General features: G+C 36.0%; 1 protein-coding gene across 5 annotated transcripts in view; it reads left to right on the plus strand.

Annotated features, from left to right (window-relative positions):
- The window catches only part of palld (palladin, cytoskeletal associated protein), a 156,595-nt gene that overhangs the window by 100,018 nt on the left and 36,654 nt on the right, over window positions 1-19,923 (plus strand). For 2 of the 5 annotated variants that reach the window (XM_079830594.1, XM_079830596.1), the window contains one exon: window positions 573-608. The exons of 2 other annotated variants lie outside the window; for them this stretch is intronic. In XM_079830594.1, coding sequence (XP_079686720.1) covers window positions 573-608 — 36 coding nt within the window. Of the gene's footprint in view, window positions 1-572; window positions 609-17,767; window positions 17,904-19,923 lie in introns of those variants that run through there. One more of the 5 variants, XM_079830598.1, reaches the window with a different exon arrangement.

Here is a 19,923-nt window from a genome sequence, read left to right on the forward strand (position 1 = left end):
GTTGTGTGTGTGTGTGTGTGTGTGTGTGTGTGTGTGTGTGTGTGTGTGTGTGTGTGTGTGTGTGTGTGTGTGTGTGTGTGTGTGTGTGTGTGTGTGTGTGTGTGTGTGTGTGTGTGTGTGTGTGTGTGTGTGTGTGTGTGTGTGTGTGTGTGTGTGTGTGTGTGTGTGTGACATTAGGCTCTTGTGGTCATACCTGTACGACTACCTATTTGTTTGAAAAGGCTTTTTGTCTCTGTGGTTATTGGCTGATTTCCGTTTAATTCAGATGCCTTTTCTTCTATACAACCATGGAATTGTAGCATGTGTGTTTAGTGGGTGGATGTTGGGAAGAAAGAAAAGAAAAAAGTCAATTGTGTGCGTTCTTGTATTGTAAAATATTATGCAAACAGACAAGTACAATATTTAAAAATGAGAAATTAGATGAAAATTACATAGACCAACAATTGTTCTGTTATGTTAATGGCAAGCTTTGCATTGTGTACATGCCGTACACATACAAGGCAACATTTAGTCCTTGTGGTTTTATTTGTGTTTTTTCTCCATACATCTCCCCATCCGTTCTGTGATTCCAGATCAAATGAGCAAGCAGACGACCTCTCAAACGAAAGGTAAAACAAAGAATAGGTTAATGCAACCTGAGTGTGAAAAACGCATATGTGCGTGGGTTTGACGGGCATGTGTTATAGCTATGAAAGGAATATTGTTTCAAGTTGTGGACGAGGTCCAAGCTGAGGTTTAAATGGCATGCCGTTTGGCAAAACCCTGTCTTTGCTTGAGCTTCTGCAAATTATTGCCTTAAAAAGCTGCTTCCCCAAAAGGTTTTCCACTGTAACGTCACAAATCGACCGCTAGAAACGACACAACAGGGGAGCAGATAATGAGACCCTCCTCCCCCATCAAAAACAACTGCTCTCTCCACAGCACTAGTCACTTCACCATGTCATTTGGTTGTAAAAACAGGAATTTCATAATTGTATAATTACCCAGAGGTCATTTCTACATGCTGTGTGGCATGTTATCGTCTCTCAGCATCCTCCGGGTACAAACAGACCTGAACCTTGCCTTGTGACCCTCCAAACACGTTTACACATTCCAGCTGATTTCCTCTGGATATTCCCAAACTTGCCGTTCACATTAGTGCTTTGAATAGAATGATGAAGTGGGGATTTGAGACCACGTTGTAGCTGCAGACATTTATCTTTTACAGGTCCCCTGTGATATGAGTTCTCCTTTAGTTCGACTTTATTTCAGCGTTACGGTGATTTATCAATTACATCTGTGATTATGTTGTTTGCCGAAATGCCGTAAAGCAATTAGAGGACGAGTGGAAAGTATGAGTTTGCATGTTCTTTGGGTAAACTAGGGTGATAAACTTCACCTGGTCTCATGTTTCACGTTTCAGCGACGGGCCTTGGACATTTGCTAGCACACGAGCATTGCTTTGATATGATGCATGTCATATAAAATGAAAAATCAATCTGATGCTGTCTACTAAAAAACTTTATTTTGAAGCAGTTGTTTGTTTGCTTGCAAATATGTTGTCCTTTTCTCAACCATTTCTCCCTTCATATAGCAAGTCTACGGTGGCCCAGTAGTGCACAACACAACGAAATTTAAAAAGCATACATAAGTTCACAACACAACGAAATAAATCCACAACACAACGGAATGAAACCACAACACAACGAAATCAAGACACAACACAACGAAATCAAGCCACAACACAAATAAAAATCCACAACACAACGAAATCAAGCCACAACACAACGAAAAATCCACAACACAACGAAATCAAGCCACAACACAACGAAAAGTCCACAACACAACGAAATAGCCACAACACAACGGAAATGCTCCCAACCACTCGGGGGCACTCGGAGCGCTGTAAAGTTGTCATGCACTGTTCTATAGAGTCGGCAATCTTACAAAGAAATCAATACCACAATTAGTTTTAACAGTATGTAGGCTAACCATTGTTTATCTATATGAAAAATTAATTTAAAATCACCTACATGCATTATAGCTGCATATTTATGCTCGAGAATGCTTTGACCCGATCCCACCGCGCTAAGGGAACGTCTACCAATTCCACCAATTGGTTGAAACGTATAATTTGTATGAATTAAAATTACTTTTAACATTTAAAAACAGACATGTTAAAATTTCACAGCTTGATTGTATTGGTAAAATTGACTTAATAATGCACAACACAACATTGGACTTTGAAAATTAAAAAAAAAATTTTTTTCATTCATACAAATTATGTTTCAACTTGGTGGAATTGGCAGACTCTCCCTTAGCGCCGAGGCAGCGGGTCAAAGCGTTCTCGAGTATAAATATGCAGCTATTATGCACGTAAGTGATTTTTAATTGATATTTCATGTCGATATACAACTGCACACTTAAAACTGATCGTAGTGTTTACATATTTGTAAGATTGGCGAATCTATATAGAACAATGCAAGGAAAACTAACTTTACCGCACTCCGAGAGTCCCCTAGTGGTCAGGAGCATTTCCGTTGTGTTGTGGCTATTTCGTTGTGTTGTGGACTTTTCGTTGTGTTGTGGCTTGATTTCGTTGTGTTGTGGATTTTTCTTTGTGTTGTGGCTTGATTTCGTTGTGTTGTGTCTTGATTTCGTTGTGTTGTGTCTTGATTTCGTTGTGTTGTGGTTTCATTCCGTTGTGTTGTGAACTTATGTATGCTTTTTAAATTGTGTTGTGTTGTGCAATACTGGGCCACCGTACAAGTCCATCTTGAATGGTTTTCCCAAAAATGAACAGTCTGTCGTAAATTCCTCACCCTCATGTCGTTCCAAAGCAAATTCATTTCTTATGTTTAATGCAAAAGGTACATTTTAGAAACATATTCCAGCTGCTCTTTTCCATATCATGAAAATAAATGAGGACTAGGTATTAGGGGTGTAACGATTCATCTACTACATCGATGAATCGATTTATTTTCCTATGATCTAACTACATCGATCTGTGCTCGGCAAGATGGCCTTCCGGGCGACATATATCGATCTAACATCGTTTTAAAAGGTAATCAATCGATTGTATCGATCATGGGAAATAACGCATTGGATTTAAGCACGTCAGACTTTATATGGATATTTTTTCTTAGCACTTTTAATGATAAAGCCGTTAAACGTTACTCGATTAAGTCTGCCTATCTGTGACATCATCGCAACACACGCACCAGCAGCAGCGCTAAAAAAAACAAAACATAGCATGGCGGATGACAGAGAAGCCAACGTGCGAGAAATTATCAAGCCACCAGGAGAAAGAGCTGAGTTAGTAACGTTTTACCTGTACTTTCAACCCTTGCTAAATGTTACCTGTGAATTCCTGGCACCAGTGTGCCTGCAGAGCGAGTTTTTGTACTGCTGGCGACATAGTGAACGCACAGAGAAGTGTTCTGCGGTCAGATCATGTTGATATTTTTTAAAAAGAAATCTGTAGAGTCATTGAAGAGTAGTTGGTTACATTTTATCTTTGTTAAATATTGTTTGTTTATTAAACTGAGAGTAGTAGCAGGTTCAGCCAGTTTATTCAACCTGAAGAAAATTGGTTGCACTTTATTTTTGATATTAATATTGTATTTGTATTATTTTAATGTTGTAAAACAACAGCAAAAGTAGCAGGTAAACCTACTATTAATTAAACCTGAAGAGTAGTTAGTTGCACTTTATTTTTTATACTAATATTGTAATATTTTTATGTTGGAAAACAAAAGCAGAAGTAGCAGGTTAATCTACTGTTGAAATGTTGGTTGCACTTACTGTGCTTTTATTGAAAATGTATTGAAAATTGAAAATAAGAGCAGAAAAGGTTAACTTCCTTTTAATTCAACCTAAACTGTTGGTTGCACTTTATTCAAATAAAATTTGAATGCATTTGCCATTAATTGTTGTTTACTTGTTTGTTTATATCCATAATTAATTGATACCTGATTCCCTTACAAGAAACAACAGGAATCTAGGAAACTTCACCTGCATTGAGCAGTATCCAGATATTTATTTCAGTCACACAATTTTTGGCTAAAAAGTTACTGAATCGATTTCAAGTCACTGAATCGTTTCGGATCGTATCGTTCTAAATGAACCAATATCGTCCTTGAATCGTATCGACAACCTCAAATCCTGATACGAATCGAATCGTTGTTAAAACGAATCGTTACACCCCTACTAGGTATGTTTTATGATGAAAATATCAAGTGGTATGACTCATGAACTATATTATGAGTCTTCTGAAGACATACAATATGTTTGTGTGATGAATAAAAGTTCATCAAAGAGTTCATGAGAGAAGTATGTTTGATTTGAGTCAGAGTTTTGTTCAATGAATCGTTTGATCCAGTTCACGAAACTTTGAACAATTCTTATACAGATCAGACCAATAAAGTTTTCGAGTTCAGTGGTTGTGAATCAGTAAATAATGACTTAAAGGAACACGCCACTATTTTTGAAAATAGGCTCATTTTCCAACTCCCCTAGAGTTAAACAGTTGAGTTTTACCGTTTTTGAATCCATTCAGCCGATCTCCGGGTCTGGCGGTAGCACTTTTAGCATAGCTTAGCATAGATCATTGAATCTGATTAGACCGTTAGCATCTGGCTCAAAAAATGACCAAAGAGTTTCAATATTTTTCCTATTTAAAACTTGACTCTTCTGTAGTTACATCGTGTACTAAGACCGACGGAAAATGAAAAGTTGTGATTTTCTAGGCCGATATGGCTAGGAACTTTACTCTCATTCCTGCGTAATAATCAAGGAACTTTGCTTGTGTACCATGGGCGCAATGATATTACACAGCGCCTGAAAATAGTCCCCAGCTAGGTAACTTCCAACGTGACCGGCACTCAGTTTGTGTAGTTGCAGAGTTGCAGATATTCCGGTTCAAATAGATATGGTTCAGAATCTAAATCAAAGTAAATATCTTCTGAATCATCTCTCACAAATGTCTCCTTGGTTTCAAAGCACGCTCCTTGTCCAAATAGGTTGTCATGTTGGTTATGTTAACAGAAGTTAGCCTATTTTCAGACGCTGCGTAATATCGTTGCGCCGCTGCACCCAAGGAACGACAGAAAATGAGAGTAGGCTATAGTTTCTAGCCATATCGGTCTAGAAAATCGGAATTTTTCAGTACACGATGTAACTACAGAAGTGTCAAGTTTTAAATAAGAAAAATATGGAAACTCTTTGGTCATTTTTTGAGCGAGATGCTAACGGTCTAATCAGATTCAATGATCTAGGCTAAGCTATGCTAAAAGTGCTACCGCCAGATCCAGAGATCGGCTGAATGGATTCGAAAACGGTAAAACTCAACTGTTTAACTCTAGGGGAGTTGGAAAATGAGCCTATTTTCAAAAATAGTGGAGTGTTCCTTTAAATTTCAGTCATTTTCATGCAATGTTATTGTATGATTTTAAAGTCCCCCTGAAGTCAATCATTTGGTCCCTTAAAACTCATCTTTGATCACCAAATTGACATATTTAAACGTTTTTCCTGTGAAAAAAAATAGTTCATCATAACATTGTAATATGCATCATATACATAATTCACCCGCTATTGCTAAATGTATACAATTTTTCATATCAACAGCTTCTCTTGAGACTCCCCTGCTTCACAGCAGTTAATGATATGCTAAAGCCCGCCCACACGTTAAGGTGATTGGTTACAAGGTAGTTTGTGACGTCAGAAACACCAGCGATTTCAAACCGCGTTTTTGTTTTAATGCAGTTTTGAGGACGTTTGAGTTATGTCTTAAAGCATATTAAAAACACAACATAGACAAACATTAAAAACTTTTAAAAGACGTATAGCACATAAGCAACCACTTTTATGATTTTTATGGTGATTTTGAACATGTTTGAAGCTTGAATACTCCAGTCCACATTCGTTGTGAATGCATTGAAATAAATTCTTCTTTTGTGTTACACGGGAGAAATAAAGTCATACAGGTTTGGAACATCATGAGGGTAACAGAAGTTTCATTTTTGGGTGAACTATCCTTTTCATTTTTCTTTGATAAGATCTCTGACTAAAAATGTGAACTTTCACCCAAATTTAATGTGCCAAATTAAGTGCAAGACTCACATAAAGACTGACTCGGCTTACATTCATACAAATTATTTCAACTTACGTTGGGTGGGGCATTACATGTGCTTGTCCATTGTTTCTAACCAAGTGTTGAGTGAACATCCTTCGATGTTTAACATCACCTTTGCACCACGCAGTTTGAGTAACATGTTCAAATTTCTTCACACTCGATCCCTTGATCGCTCTCCCTGCCACTGACGCTACACCCTGTGGCGATACACGCCATACAGGAAACCACGCAGTGTGTTTTGACAGACTTTGGTGACAGCAGGAGGGCCCTTGTTATATAGGCAGGGCCCAGTGTCCTTCAGCACAGGAAGGGACAGAGCGATAGTCCGAAAAAGAGGAAGGTGTGAACAGGGTTTTGGTGGGCGTCCACCTGCAGCGGACCAAGAGGAAAGGCTTTGTGGGTCCGTTTTGAGGCCAATATAAAAATTAAGCTTATAATGAAGGCATATTACTCAGTTTGTGACATTTATCTGAGCAAGTGAATCCCTTTTACAGTAAAGTTTTATTTTCAGAGGAGCATCTGTGCACCTCTGATTTATGATCTTGTCGGGCTGAAATCACAGGGGTTTTATGGGAACATGCTTCGCATTGTGAAAAGTCCATACCACACTGAAATGATAACACCTGGAGCTTGTAAAGAATCACGAAGACAGAAAGTGAGAAGTCTGCATTATGCTCTAGGGTATGCTTGCTGTCGCATATGAACACTTTCTGTATGTATTTGTGCGAGTATGATAAATTAAAGATACGCAGCAGGTGGTGTCTGATATCAGCTGTACAGGTTGATGAATGTGCGTGCTAAGGTAGTGAGACATTTCACAAAGCCCCTTTGAATTAAAGCTGGATTGTAATAGTTGTGTGAGAGCCTCTTGAAGCATCTTTTTTTCACTGGATCAAATTTACGTTAATTCTTCCTTTATGAGAACACAGGGTGTGTTTTTTCGTAAATGTACTGTCTGTTTGGTTTTGGATCCTTTCTTGGCATCAGCACAGTAGTGGTTATGTGATACACCACTCCTACACCAATATCTGAAGATTTCTGAGAAGTAAACAAGCACTGAAAGTACCAGTTGGTGAAGGCTATATACCACCAGGCAAGATGAGACATGACTGAAGAAAAAAAAAAGTTGATTGGTGTAAACCCAAATAATTTGGCAAAACTCAAAAAAATTGTTAAGTCAATTTTTAAGCTAAGAAAACACTATAGTCAGGGCACTGATCAGGACATAAGTCAATAGGCTGACTCCCTGATCAGTGCCCTGACTACTGAACTAGGGAGCTGATTGAGACGCACGCTATATAATACTTAATTTTAGTGCCTTTTGAGTGCCATGGGCGAAGGTTTTTTGGAAATAGAAATCCCAGCTCAGTTTCAGTTAAACTTAAAGGGTTAGTTCACCAAAAAATGAAAATTCTGTCATTAATTACTTACCCTCATGCCGTTCGACACCCGTAAGACCTCCGTTCATCTTCGGAACACAAATGAACATATTTTAGTTGAAATCCGATGGCTCAGAAAGACCTCCATTGGCAGCAATGACATTTCCTCTCTCATGACTCTCATGACTTTGCCGTTACAAAGTCCATCTCACTACAGTGGTTCTACAATAACTTTATGAAGCGATGAGAATAGTTTTTGTGCGCAAAAAAAATCAAAATAATGACTTTATTCAACAAGTTCTTGTACCTCATTAAAATTAGAAAACTTTGCGAAAGTTACTTACTCAACAGATAGTGTACGTCATATTCTCGCGCATGTGTCGTGGTGCTTCGTGAGTTCACGCCAGAGGCCCAGACGGAAGACAAGAACTTGTTGAACAAAGTCGTTATTTTTATTTTTGCGCACAAAAACTATTCTCGTCGCTTCATAAAGTTATTGTAGAACCACTGTAGTGAGATGGACTTTGTAACAACGTCTTTAGTACCTTTTATGGGTCTTGAGAGAGGTAATGTCATTACTGCCAATGGAGGCCTTTCTGAGCCATCAGATTTCAACAAAAATATCTTCATTTGTGTTCCGAAGATGAACAAAAGGTCTTACGGGTGTCGAACGACATGAGGGTAAGTAATTAATGACAGAATTTTCATTTTTGGGTGAACTAACCCTTTAAGTTTGTCTAAATTAAAAGAAATACTTTCAATAAACTCAAAACAATGAAACAGTTCAGATTACTTGAAATATATCAGTTCTGTGAACTTGAAAGAAAAAGAAAGTGCTAAATACAGAAAGTTAATTAGACTGAGCTAATTTAAGTTTGTCCTACTCAAACCAATTAATTATGTTGAGCGTTAGATTTAAACCCACTACCGTCAGTGAGATTTTCTTTCTTTTTTAAGTAATGAATACTTTTATTCAGAAAGCACACATTAAATTGATCAAAAGTTAGACTAGAGACTTTTACATTGTTACAAAAAAAAAATCAATTTCAAATAAATGCTGTTCCTTTGAATCCTAAAAAAATATGTATCACGGTTTCCACAAAACTATTAATAAATCAGCATATAAGACACTATAAAGACTGGAGTAATGATGCTGAAAATTCAGCTTTGCCATCACAGGAATAAATTACATTTTAAAATATATTAAAATAGAACAACACAATTTCAAATTGCAATAATATTTCATAAAATTGCTGTTTTACTGTATTTTTTTTTATTTATGTTTGTTGTATTTTTAATTGTATTTTTACTGTATTTTTAATGTGTATTAAAAAAACATGAAACAACTTTTGAACAGTAGTTTAAAAAAATATTAATTGTATTATTTAAATCATTATTTTATAATTCATTTTTAAAATTCAGATTTAGGATCAAACATCTGTGACAGTGAATCCATATTTTTCAGTGTTTTTGTGACACACAGAAGGGCGAGTTTGAAGGACGTATGTGTTCACAGACAGCAGACCCTTTAACAATCCTCCAGGAAGCAAAAGGTGTTGTATCCTCCCAGAGCCACACCAGAGACAGAAAGTCAGACAATAATCCATCACTTCCTGAGCCAAAAGTATCATAGCGATGTATAAATGCCCCGTTGGTTCAGGGGTGAGAGTCGGATCATGACCCGAGGAGCCAGTAATCCGCACCGATTCATCACACGTCTGAGAGACAGACAGACACAGAATGTCTCCTAGGAAGTCTCTTTGAAGTAAATGATGCAATCATTTACCTCCTTACTCATTATGTGTTTATATTTAAGCGATTACTCAACGTAACATTCAGGATTTTGTGTTTATTCTGGATTAGTGGATCGCCGTGGTGGCAAAAGTAAATGAGAGAAAGAGAGACGGAGATAAAGAGCGAGACAGAAAGGATAACAGATGAGAAAGGAAGTCTTTAATCCTCGCTGAAGTGCTGTGTATTGCTATCTTCGTGCCGACTGCATTGCTGCCATACCGCACCGCCTGCCACAAACCTCTGTGAGCCACTGTGGGGTTGTTGTCATGGACACTAGAGACAACTGCAGCAAACTGAGGCTCGGTCTCAAACAATCTGGTCACATTTCATTGCGCTCTCTTATTCTTGACCACAACCACACTAGCTTTCTCTCAGACTCATGGGGTTTTTAGTTTCAGATGTTGTGCTCGAGTTTACAGGGCTGATGTGGTTATTGCGGTAGTGTGTCAGTTATATTCTGACCAATTTAGTTCCAATGAAGGAGGTTTAATATTCATATCCCATGTATGTATTTCTTCTCCCCGTTGCAGTCAGGTTCTCTGGGCTGCGTTTCACAAAAGGCATTGTGAGTGCCAATGGTTTGACTAGCTTACGATGCTTTTGAGAAACACACACTGTAAAATCCAACAGTTGTTCTTACTAAGACTTTTTTAGTAAACTTTACTTAATGTCCAATAATTTGTTGAATTTACTTAAAACAATTTAGTAATCTGAACTATTTGCATGCTATGCCTTCATTACTCAGAAAACCCAAGAAAAAATGACTTGACTGGTTTGAGTACCATTTTGGCAAAGAAAAAAAACAGGCGGGCAAAGTGTTTTTGAGGCGGGGCAATTTTTAATAGACTTTTCACTCATTTCCTCCACTTCCTCTCACCATTATGGTGATCAGTGTTGGAACTTCATTCATATTATTTTAATTCTCTTCCTATTGATGCAGCGATGCAACAAGAAATCACAGTTATCTGGTTTCAAAGGAAGGGACGTAATACATATTGTATAAAATTTGTGAATTAATGATATATAACATAACTATATTTCATGCCAAATTATGATCTTTAAAAAAAAATTGCTAACACTATAGCATATACTTTTTATTGAGATGATATAATCCCTCTATATTTGGGATAATATCTTGCAATTGACCATGCTTGAGTCACACACAGACTTACACATTCAGCATGCAAAACACAACAATGGTAACAAGGTTTTTTCTTATTATTTATTTTCATTATTAATAAGACCTTTACAATTGTATTTGCTGTCGTTATTGGGGTTATACTGACAAAAGACAAATGGTAAAATAAAGCCAAAAATAGTAAAACAAAGCAATTTTTTTTATTCGTGCCGCAATGCCTGCTGGGAGTAGGCTTCCTCAGATCACTGATAGAATTAAGTTGACAAAACTTAAACGGTTTAAGTAAGAACAACTTGAGGCAACGAGTTTGCACAATTGAACGAAGTAAACTGAACAAATTAGTTTTGACGGTGTATATGTTTTGGAATTGAATTGAACTAAAACGGAAAATTGTATGAATATACCTTTTAATTGCTTTTTCCCCTTAATTTTCTAGTTTAACAAAATAAAAAAATAAAACAATTGATACAAACTTAACTTACTTATTAGTACATTGAACTTAAATATACTATGTGTAATAACTACAAAGTAATTGATATTACAAATTATTTTAAGTAGGGCTGTCAAAAGATTAATCGCGATTAATCGCATCCAAAATAAAAGTTTATGTTTACATAATATATGTGTGTATACTCTGTTAATTATTATTTATATATAAATACACACACATTCATGTATATATTTAAGAAATATTTTCATGTATATACTGTATATACATTTATATAATCTATAATATATATAAATATAAATGTTTTATATATACAAATAATATTTTTTTCTTAAATATGTACATGCTTCTGAGTGTATTTATATATAAATAATAATTAACAGAGTACACACACATATATTATGTAAACACAAACTTTCATTTTGGATGCGATTAATCGCGATTAATCTTTTGACAGCCCTAATTTTAAGTTAAATGAGCTCGAATTTTTAAGTTCACATTACTAAAAATTTTTTTAGGACAACCAGTTTCCTCAAATTTTTTAAGTAAATTCAACTTATCCGGGTTAACAGTGCAGCCCTGTTCATTTTTTCAGTTCAATCTGAACACAGATAAAGCTTTAGCACTGGGGTCATGGTGCAAGGGTGTAGTGTTTAAACCATGTCCTTATGCCCAGCATTATGGTTAAATCCATGGCGCGCTGGTCAGCCGTTTGCATTTCTGGCGTGTGACTCAGCGCTGTTTCTCAAAGCTGGTTTGTTTATGAGGTGTTGCTCGTAAAGACCCAAATGGTGTATTAACAATCATTTTCTTGCACAGGCGTTGCGTGTGGTTTAGAAGCACATCCAAAAGAAAGCAAGCCTAGAGAGAGACCTTCTACTGGAAAATTCAGTTTAAACACTACAAAAATGTTTTATTTCCTATCATTCTTGCACCTCTGCTGATAAATAGGGCAAATAGGTTTTTCTTGGACTTGTGAGCCTTGTTTTTGGAAATTAACCCAGAGTTTCCACTTTGGACTGTGACATTTTGTGTTTATTTATATACAGTGCAACTGAGACTCATAAAAATACTGTAGATAATTGCTAATTGGAAAGGTAGCTAGAATTGGTAAGAAGCCTGAAAGTAGGTATACTTCTGTACAAATGTTTGGTCGGTAAGATCGTTTTTGAAAAAAGTTTAATGCTCACCAAGGCTGCATTTATTTGATCAAAATACTATAAAAATGTTAATGTTATGGCTATTAAAGGTCATTACAATTTAAAATGTTCAGCAGCCATTACACCAGTCTTCGGTGTCACATGATCCTTCAGAAATCTTTGTAATATTCTGATTTGGTGCTTCATGTCTTATTATTATCAATGTTGAAAACAGTTATGGTGCTTAATATTGTTTTGAAACAATTACACTTTTTTTTTTTTTGGTTTCTTTAAAAGAATAGAAAATTTAAATATCTTTACTGGCACTTTTGATCAATTTAAAGGGGTCATCAACTGAGAAATCACATTTTCCTTGAGCTTTTGACTTATAAGAGGTCATCATACTATAAAAAAATATCCTGTAAGTTTCAGAACTGAGCCCAAAAGCTACTTTTGTTGTGACCAAGCCCAGAGAACGACTCATTGTGGAATATGCAGTTCATGCAAAACAATGCAGTTCATGACTCCTTTAATGCATCCTTGCTGAATAAGTGATCATTTCTGGCCTGAACGGTATTGCTGATGTTTTAATAACCACAGCATGAAAAAGACTAACAGAGTTATCGCAGATAATTTACAGAGTAAAAACATTAGCTTTGTTTTTGACAAATTCCGCCCGTTTACTTTAGAATGATTAAGCAGCACATGCAGTGTGGCCAAGAGGGCCAGCGAACACTATTGACTATGTGCTGTCCTAATAAGGAGATGGGGGGGATGCGGGATTGGCTGGGGGATCGGAGGCTCAGCACTGCATTGGCTTAAAGTGACCCACTGGGAACAGAGCAGCTTTCCAAATATGGAAGAGAGAGTCCAGAACAGGCCATCTCTATATAAAAAATATTTACTGGATGACTGCAGAGAAAAAAGAAAGAAAGACACAAGAGTGATTTAGAAGACTCAGTACAGAGCGGTAGTCATATTAGATGAATAGTTTGATATAAAACAGAATTTAAAGGGATAGTTCACCCAAAAATTAAAATCTGGATTCACCTTCATGACATTCAAAAATGTATTGACGTACTTTCTTCTACAGAAGACAAAAGAAGAAAAATGTTGTAAAAACAATACGGTTTTTGTCCATTCAATGAAAGTCAATGGGGTGCAAAACCACATTCAGTGTATAGATAGAAATATCTTCTTTTGTCTTTATTATTATTATTGTTATTTTGGATGAACTATCCCTTGAATGTGTGTGAGAGAGTTGTACACTTGTGTGTTGACAAGATGGAAAGTTAGAACCTTAACCCTTAAATGCATGACTGTTTCGCCAATCATTCTTACATATTCGGGTCTTTAGTGACCCGGATCTATGTGTAACACAGATGGATCTCTACCTACCTTGCTCTGCAGTAAATCGCTGGGCCATTTCAAGTTTTGCAGATGATACTTATTATTATTTCGTTTTCAGTCTGCAGTAACTATGAGTGAAACGTCACTTCATCTTGTGCATCAGACAATGGTGAATTGCACTTATTTCGTCATTAAAGATTCAATTATTATCGTGCAGAAAAAAATATACGTACAGTCTTACACACCTCGGGTCGTTAGCGACCCTATATAATTTTTGCAAAAAATGTATGGAAAATAGGCATTATTTTAGAATTGTTTTCTTGTTACATTGTGTATAGTGAATTGATTGAAGAATACTGTGAATGTTGATGTCTAACTTTAAAAAATGAATGAGGAGGAGGGTAGTAAATGACGTCCCAGGTCGTTAAAGACCCGAGGTATGTTTTTAAAGGGTTAACTGATGGTCTGTTCAAGAGCTGGATCATAGACTGTAAAAAAATATGGACGTAGTGTCTGTGACGTCACCCATAGGATTCTGAAGAGCAGTTTTGAAGCGTAAAGTAGGGTCGAGCTGGCCGTTGCCATCTTGTCAGCGCGTCACTCCCGGATAATAGAAAATGGGCAAAGAGGCGGGACGTGGGCGGAGCTGAGGTGACGTGATGACTAACAGACAGCAGATAAATGGCTATCCACCTGTCATTCAAAGTGGCCACGCCCTTAATTATGCAGAACTTTAAAGGGTTAGTTCACCCAAAAATGAAAATTCTGTCATTAATTACTCACCCTCATGTCGTTGGACACCCGTAAGACCTCCGTTCATATTCGGAACACAAATGAAGATATTTTAGTTGAAAGCTGATGGCTGAGAAAGGCTTCACACAGGCCTCCATTGGCATTCAGTACATTGACACTTCCAAGATCCATGAAAGGCACTTAAAACGTCGTTACAAAGTCTATCTCACCACAGTGGCTCTACAATAATCATACAATGCGACGACAATAGTTTTTGTGCGCAAAAAAAAATCAAAATAACACCTTTATCCAACTTGTTCTCGACTTCCGTGTATGCCTCCACGACGCATGCGCGAGAATATGACGCAGATCCGGCGTTCGGACATATGACCCAGAAGCGATTTGTTTACGAGCTGAGGAAGACGCGCGTGTCTAAGCTGTTGGATTCTACATTGATCGTGCTTTAGGTCTCGGCGTAGTGCTCAAAATGGAGCTTAAGTGGGTATTTCATCGATTCCCGAACACCGGCGCTACGTCATATTCTCGCGCATGCGTCGTGGAGGCGCACACGGAAGACAAGAACAAGTTGGATAAAGGTGTTATTTTGATTTTTTTTTGCGCACAAAAACTATTGTCGTCGCATTGTATGATTATTGTAGAGCCACTGTGGTGAGATAGACTTTGTAACGACGTTTTAAGTGCCTTTCATGGATCTTGGAAGTGTCAATGTACTGAATGCCAATGGAGGCCTGTGTGAAGCCTTTCTCAGCCATCAGCTTTCAACTAAAATATCTTCATTTGTGTTCCGAATATGAATGGAGGTCTTACGGGTGTCCAACGACATGAGGGTGAGTAATTAATGACAGAATTTTCATTTTTGGGTGAACTAACCCTTTAAGGCTTTATATAATGTAAACGAATGAGTTATTAAAAAAAATCACCCCCATCACAGTTGTCATGAAGGGCAAAACTAGCCGTATAGACCAAAACCACAATTTGTACCAGGCTGTAAACATGTTTTAATCTGCTGTAAAGTTGGGCATTTTAACATGGGGCTCAATGAGATTCTGCTCCCTTCTGGAGCCTGTCCCTAGTGGCCAGTCGATGAATTGCAATTTAAGTCACTTCCGTATTGGCTTCAAGAGAAACTGGGGGAGGTTGGGATATGAGACATATAGTGTGTGTTTCTCTCTCACAAACACTGACACATTCTTTCTCACAGTCTCGGGTATTCTGGGAATTGCATTGTTTGTGGATGGTGTTATTTAGGATTATTTGATCAGTTTAAAAGTTGTGAGAGTGACATGAATTGTTTATTTTGGAGTGAACCATCCCTATATAAAAAGACACATATACATGATTTACTTTTAAAACTATTTCTAAAACAATTGCTTGATGGCTATTGTCGTGATTGACACCAGCAGATATCGACTAGCTCTTTACTGGATGTTATGAGTCACTCCTGAGGATTAGCATGAGCGCTGAAGGAGCGACTCATCTGCTTCCCCTGACACAAGCACAAGTGAGCCAGGAGAGGAACACAGAAGAATACAGAACACTTCTGAAAATAGACATTACTCACCCGCACAGAAATGATAACTGCACCCATACTCCCATTAGTCTAAAATAAGTCAGAACGCATTCACACACATAGTCAAATAAAACAGCCGAACACAATTGTCAAGTACAGAAAGTGAACTGCATGGGGGATAAAGAGGCTGGAAAATGTTCCAGAACATTTTATCTACTGCAGATGTAGAAATGATCCAAGAATCGCCAGTAATCTGTGTCTACGGCGCACGATATACAGATTTATCTGAGTAAACAATCTGGGATTAAAACAATCTCTTGAAATTCAAACAGAGACTGACTGATGGGAAAAGCCCATCAAAAGTAATTATAAGGTTTAGACAGTGTTTTGGTTCTTATACTTGTTTAATTTGAAGTGTACAACAAAAATAAACTGTGAAATGATGAAATAGTTCATTTTTGTCTGCCCGTTGTGTGCGTGTTCAGTTTACATGGTTTAGAGGATGTTTTTCAAACGAACTCATATCTTTTCCAAGAGCGAGATGTTATCTGAGGTTTAGATTTGAAGGTTTAAACAGCGGAGGAGTAACACAAGGCATGGATTATGAGTGATGTAAGTGGCTTGAATTTCACTTTGGATGTTTTATATTAAACATTCTGGATTTATTTTATTATAATGTTCCACGTTGTGACAAAGAATAGTTTCTGTTTTAGTTTTTTATGTTTGGTTTTCTAAATACAAATCTATACCGATTAGAAATGAGCTTAGTACATGATCACCCCCTACTGAAGTGAAAGATGTAAAAATATAAATGATTTACAGGACGTGAAACAATTACATTTCTTGTCTAGTTTACAGTTATTGAATGATACATGACAGAAAGCAGATTCTCTTTAAGTAGCATCCGCAAACACAAGTTTTGTAAAGTAATTTTACATTTGTTTCCATTTTATTTATTTATTTATTTTTAGCATTTGTTTACACAAAACAATCAAAGCTTACTTTATGGATGTTTTAATAACTTTAATTTGTAGCAGATGGATTTGTAAATATTTTAATAGGCCTATAGAAATAGTATATATATTACAGATATTAATATATTAATATTATAGTATATATTAATATATATACATAATTAAAAAATATATATTATATAGCCTACTTTATTGTATTTAAATAAAGTTGAGCATGGCATAATTATTTTTCAACAAAAAAAAAATAATCAAAGCTTGCTTTATGGAGAGTCAGATGTTTAAATAACTTTAATTTGTAGCAGATGGATTTGTAAATATTTTAATAGGCCTATAGAAATATTTTATCAAGTTATATCAAACGTAAAAAACAGTTAAACATGCCTATGGCTTAAATAATACATTAATTTATATATATATATATATATATATATATATATATATATATATATATATATATATATATATATATATATATATATATATATATATATATATATATATATATATATATATATATATATATATATATATAATTAAAAAAAATATATTATATAGCCTACTTTATTGTATTTAAATAAAGTTGAGCATGGCATAATTATTTTTCAACAAAAAAAAAATAATCAAAGCTTGCTTTATGGAGAGTCAGATGTTTAAATAACTTTAATTTGTAGCAGATGGATTTGGAAATATTTTAATAGGCCAATAGAAATATTTTATCAAGTTATAAAAAACTGTTAAACATGCCTTAGCTTAAATAATACATTCATAAAAAAAACTAAAAAATAAATATACATAATAAAAAAAGAATATTATATAGCCCATATGGTATTAAATAAAGTTGAGCATGACATAATTATATTTTAACAAAAAATAAAATAAAATCAAAGCTTGCTTTATGGAGAAAGTAGATGTTTAAATATCTTTATTTGTAGCAGTAAATTAATATTTTAATTTAGAAATATCAAATTTAAAGAACTGTTAAATTATTCAAAGAATCAATAAATATACTATAATATTATATAGCCTACCTACATTATTATATTGAAATAAAGTTGAGCATGGGGACTTTTATTCTGGAAGTTAAGTCGCAGGACTCTTATTGTGTCAGACTAGCACGCAGACTGCCGTCAGTGAGTCAGAGCAGAGCTACAGCCAGACGCCGCGTCACTCAGCGCGTGTCTGCGCGTTCTAGTATAAAGACAAGAGCAGCTGACTGAGCGCCGCAGTCCTCACACACACTCACACACACCTGTGAGGAATTATCTACATGCAACGGGAATAACTTTAACCAGGTGAAAACAACAAGGTACAAACTTTTCCTTTTTCTTGCGAGTAACTTACATGGATGAAAGGAGGTCATTTGAAAATAAGTAACTTATTTCTGTCCATTTATGCAAATCTGATATATGTGAGAGAACATGTTGATATGTAACCAATTAACACTTTATATTTACTTATTTTTATATGTCTTTATTTTGTAATTTAGTTTTATGCAGGATTTTTTTTATTTTTAGGGCAAGTTGTTTAACATGCAACAGAATTCTTTTGGAAAAAGACAGGGATGAAGAATAAAGAGGGAGATGCAAACAGAGAACTCTGATGTGGACACATACGAGAATAAAACAAGTAGTTAATGATATATCTTGAGAGTAAAGTGAGATGCTTGAATCTCCAGAACAGAACAGAATAAATTAAAAGAGGTGCAGAAAACAATTCAGAAATTCTCTGCTCTGTAAAAATGATAATTTTGCACAGAGCTTTGGCAATGAAACTAGGTTGCTTAAACTCAAAGCCTCCAAAATATCTGGAAAAGATGTTATGTTGGTGGCTTTTTCTTTTGCACTTGTGTTCCAAGTTTGAACATTTTAGCCCTTTAATGTGTGTATGGGTTGGCACTTTGCTCAGTCGTGGGGTAGTGGTTCATAAAGGCCGTTTTATTGCCAGCAGAGAGCGGTTTGGACTCTATTTCTCTTTGTCGCTCAGTTTGCCTTGTTTAGGGCTTATTTCTCTTCTGCTCGTACCCCTCTTCTCTCTCTCTCTCTCCCTACTTTCCCTTTCCCTGCTGGTAATCCCATTTGATGGTGATGGGTTATGTCTTTTCAGCCAATCCGGAGAGGAATGTCTTCAGCTCACATTCCAACAATCCAGGCATATACCCACTTTGTGATAGATAGAGAAGAGAGAGAAAGAGAGAGAGAGGGAGGGATGCAATGAGACATTCTATGTGAAAAGAAAACAGTCTGGTTCTGTTTTATGTGCTGTGCATGCAATTAGAGGCAAACATATGGGGGAGGGGTCGGAGCGAGAGAGATGGTGAAAGCAAAAGGGAATAATGGACTGTGCAGGTCAAGACTTTTAGACTATAGATAAATAGAGTGGAAGAGAACGAAACAACAGTGAATGGGGCTGAAAATGAAGTGCTTTAACTTTTACTGCAACTGCTGGGACCAAAGGTTTCATTCATGCTTCTCAATCTACAGTAGACCTCCAAAAATCAACTGCACAGGAATTTCTGCCTCTCCACGAGTAATAAGCACAGGATTTACGACATCTCGCTTTCGTTTGTGTTATTGGTAAAGGCTTTTCTTTATGTATGTATGTGTATTAGTGCTGTCAATCGGTTAATTTTTTTACAAATATTTTTCTATTGTAGTAATTTCACAGTTACTCTCTAAAGGAATGTAGAAACAATTTAAAGACAGTATATTTTTTGTAATGGCATCTTTTTAGGAATGAAAGCCAGTATCACTGATACTAATACTGAAACTGATTTCTTGATAAAAATTAACCTTAAAAAAAACAAACAAAAAATAAACATTAATGATAGACATTCAACATTACAGTATAATTGAAAGCTATCAATTTAACATTTGTTAGTCTTAAAACTTTTCATTTAAGTGAACTTAAAATAAACTTCACTTAAATGTCATATTTACCTGTCAGACATATACACTTGAATAAAGCTATCAAACACCTTTCTTAATTGCATAAATTATAAATGAAATGCTTAAATCTACAATTTAAGCACATTCATGACAGAATCACATGCAGCGACTGGTTTATTAGGCTGCTGTCACTTTAAGATCTGCCGAACATGACGCGGATCACGCACATCTCATTTTATCACAACTCTTTAAGTTAATTTAAGACTTTATTCAACCCATAGATATACATAATAAAGGCTAGATGTCTCGTCCGCGCTACAGGCCAATGGAGGTCGACGTCCGCACCTGGCGGCCATATTGTCACAGTCAGCTCGCTCACTCGTAACATTGTGTTTTCATGGTGCTTGCACTTTGTAAATAACCATAACTTGCTCAGTTTTC

Source organism: Gobio gobio, assembly GCF_949357685.1.
Source record: "Gobio gobio genome assembly, chromosome: 12".
Taxonomy (NCBI): domain Eukaryota; kingdom Metazoa; phylum Chordata; class Actinopteri; order Cypriniformes; family Gobionidae; genus Gobio; species Gobio gobio.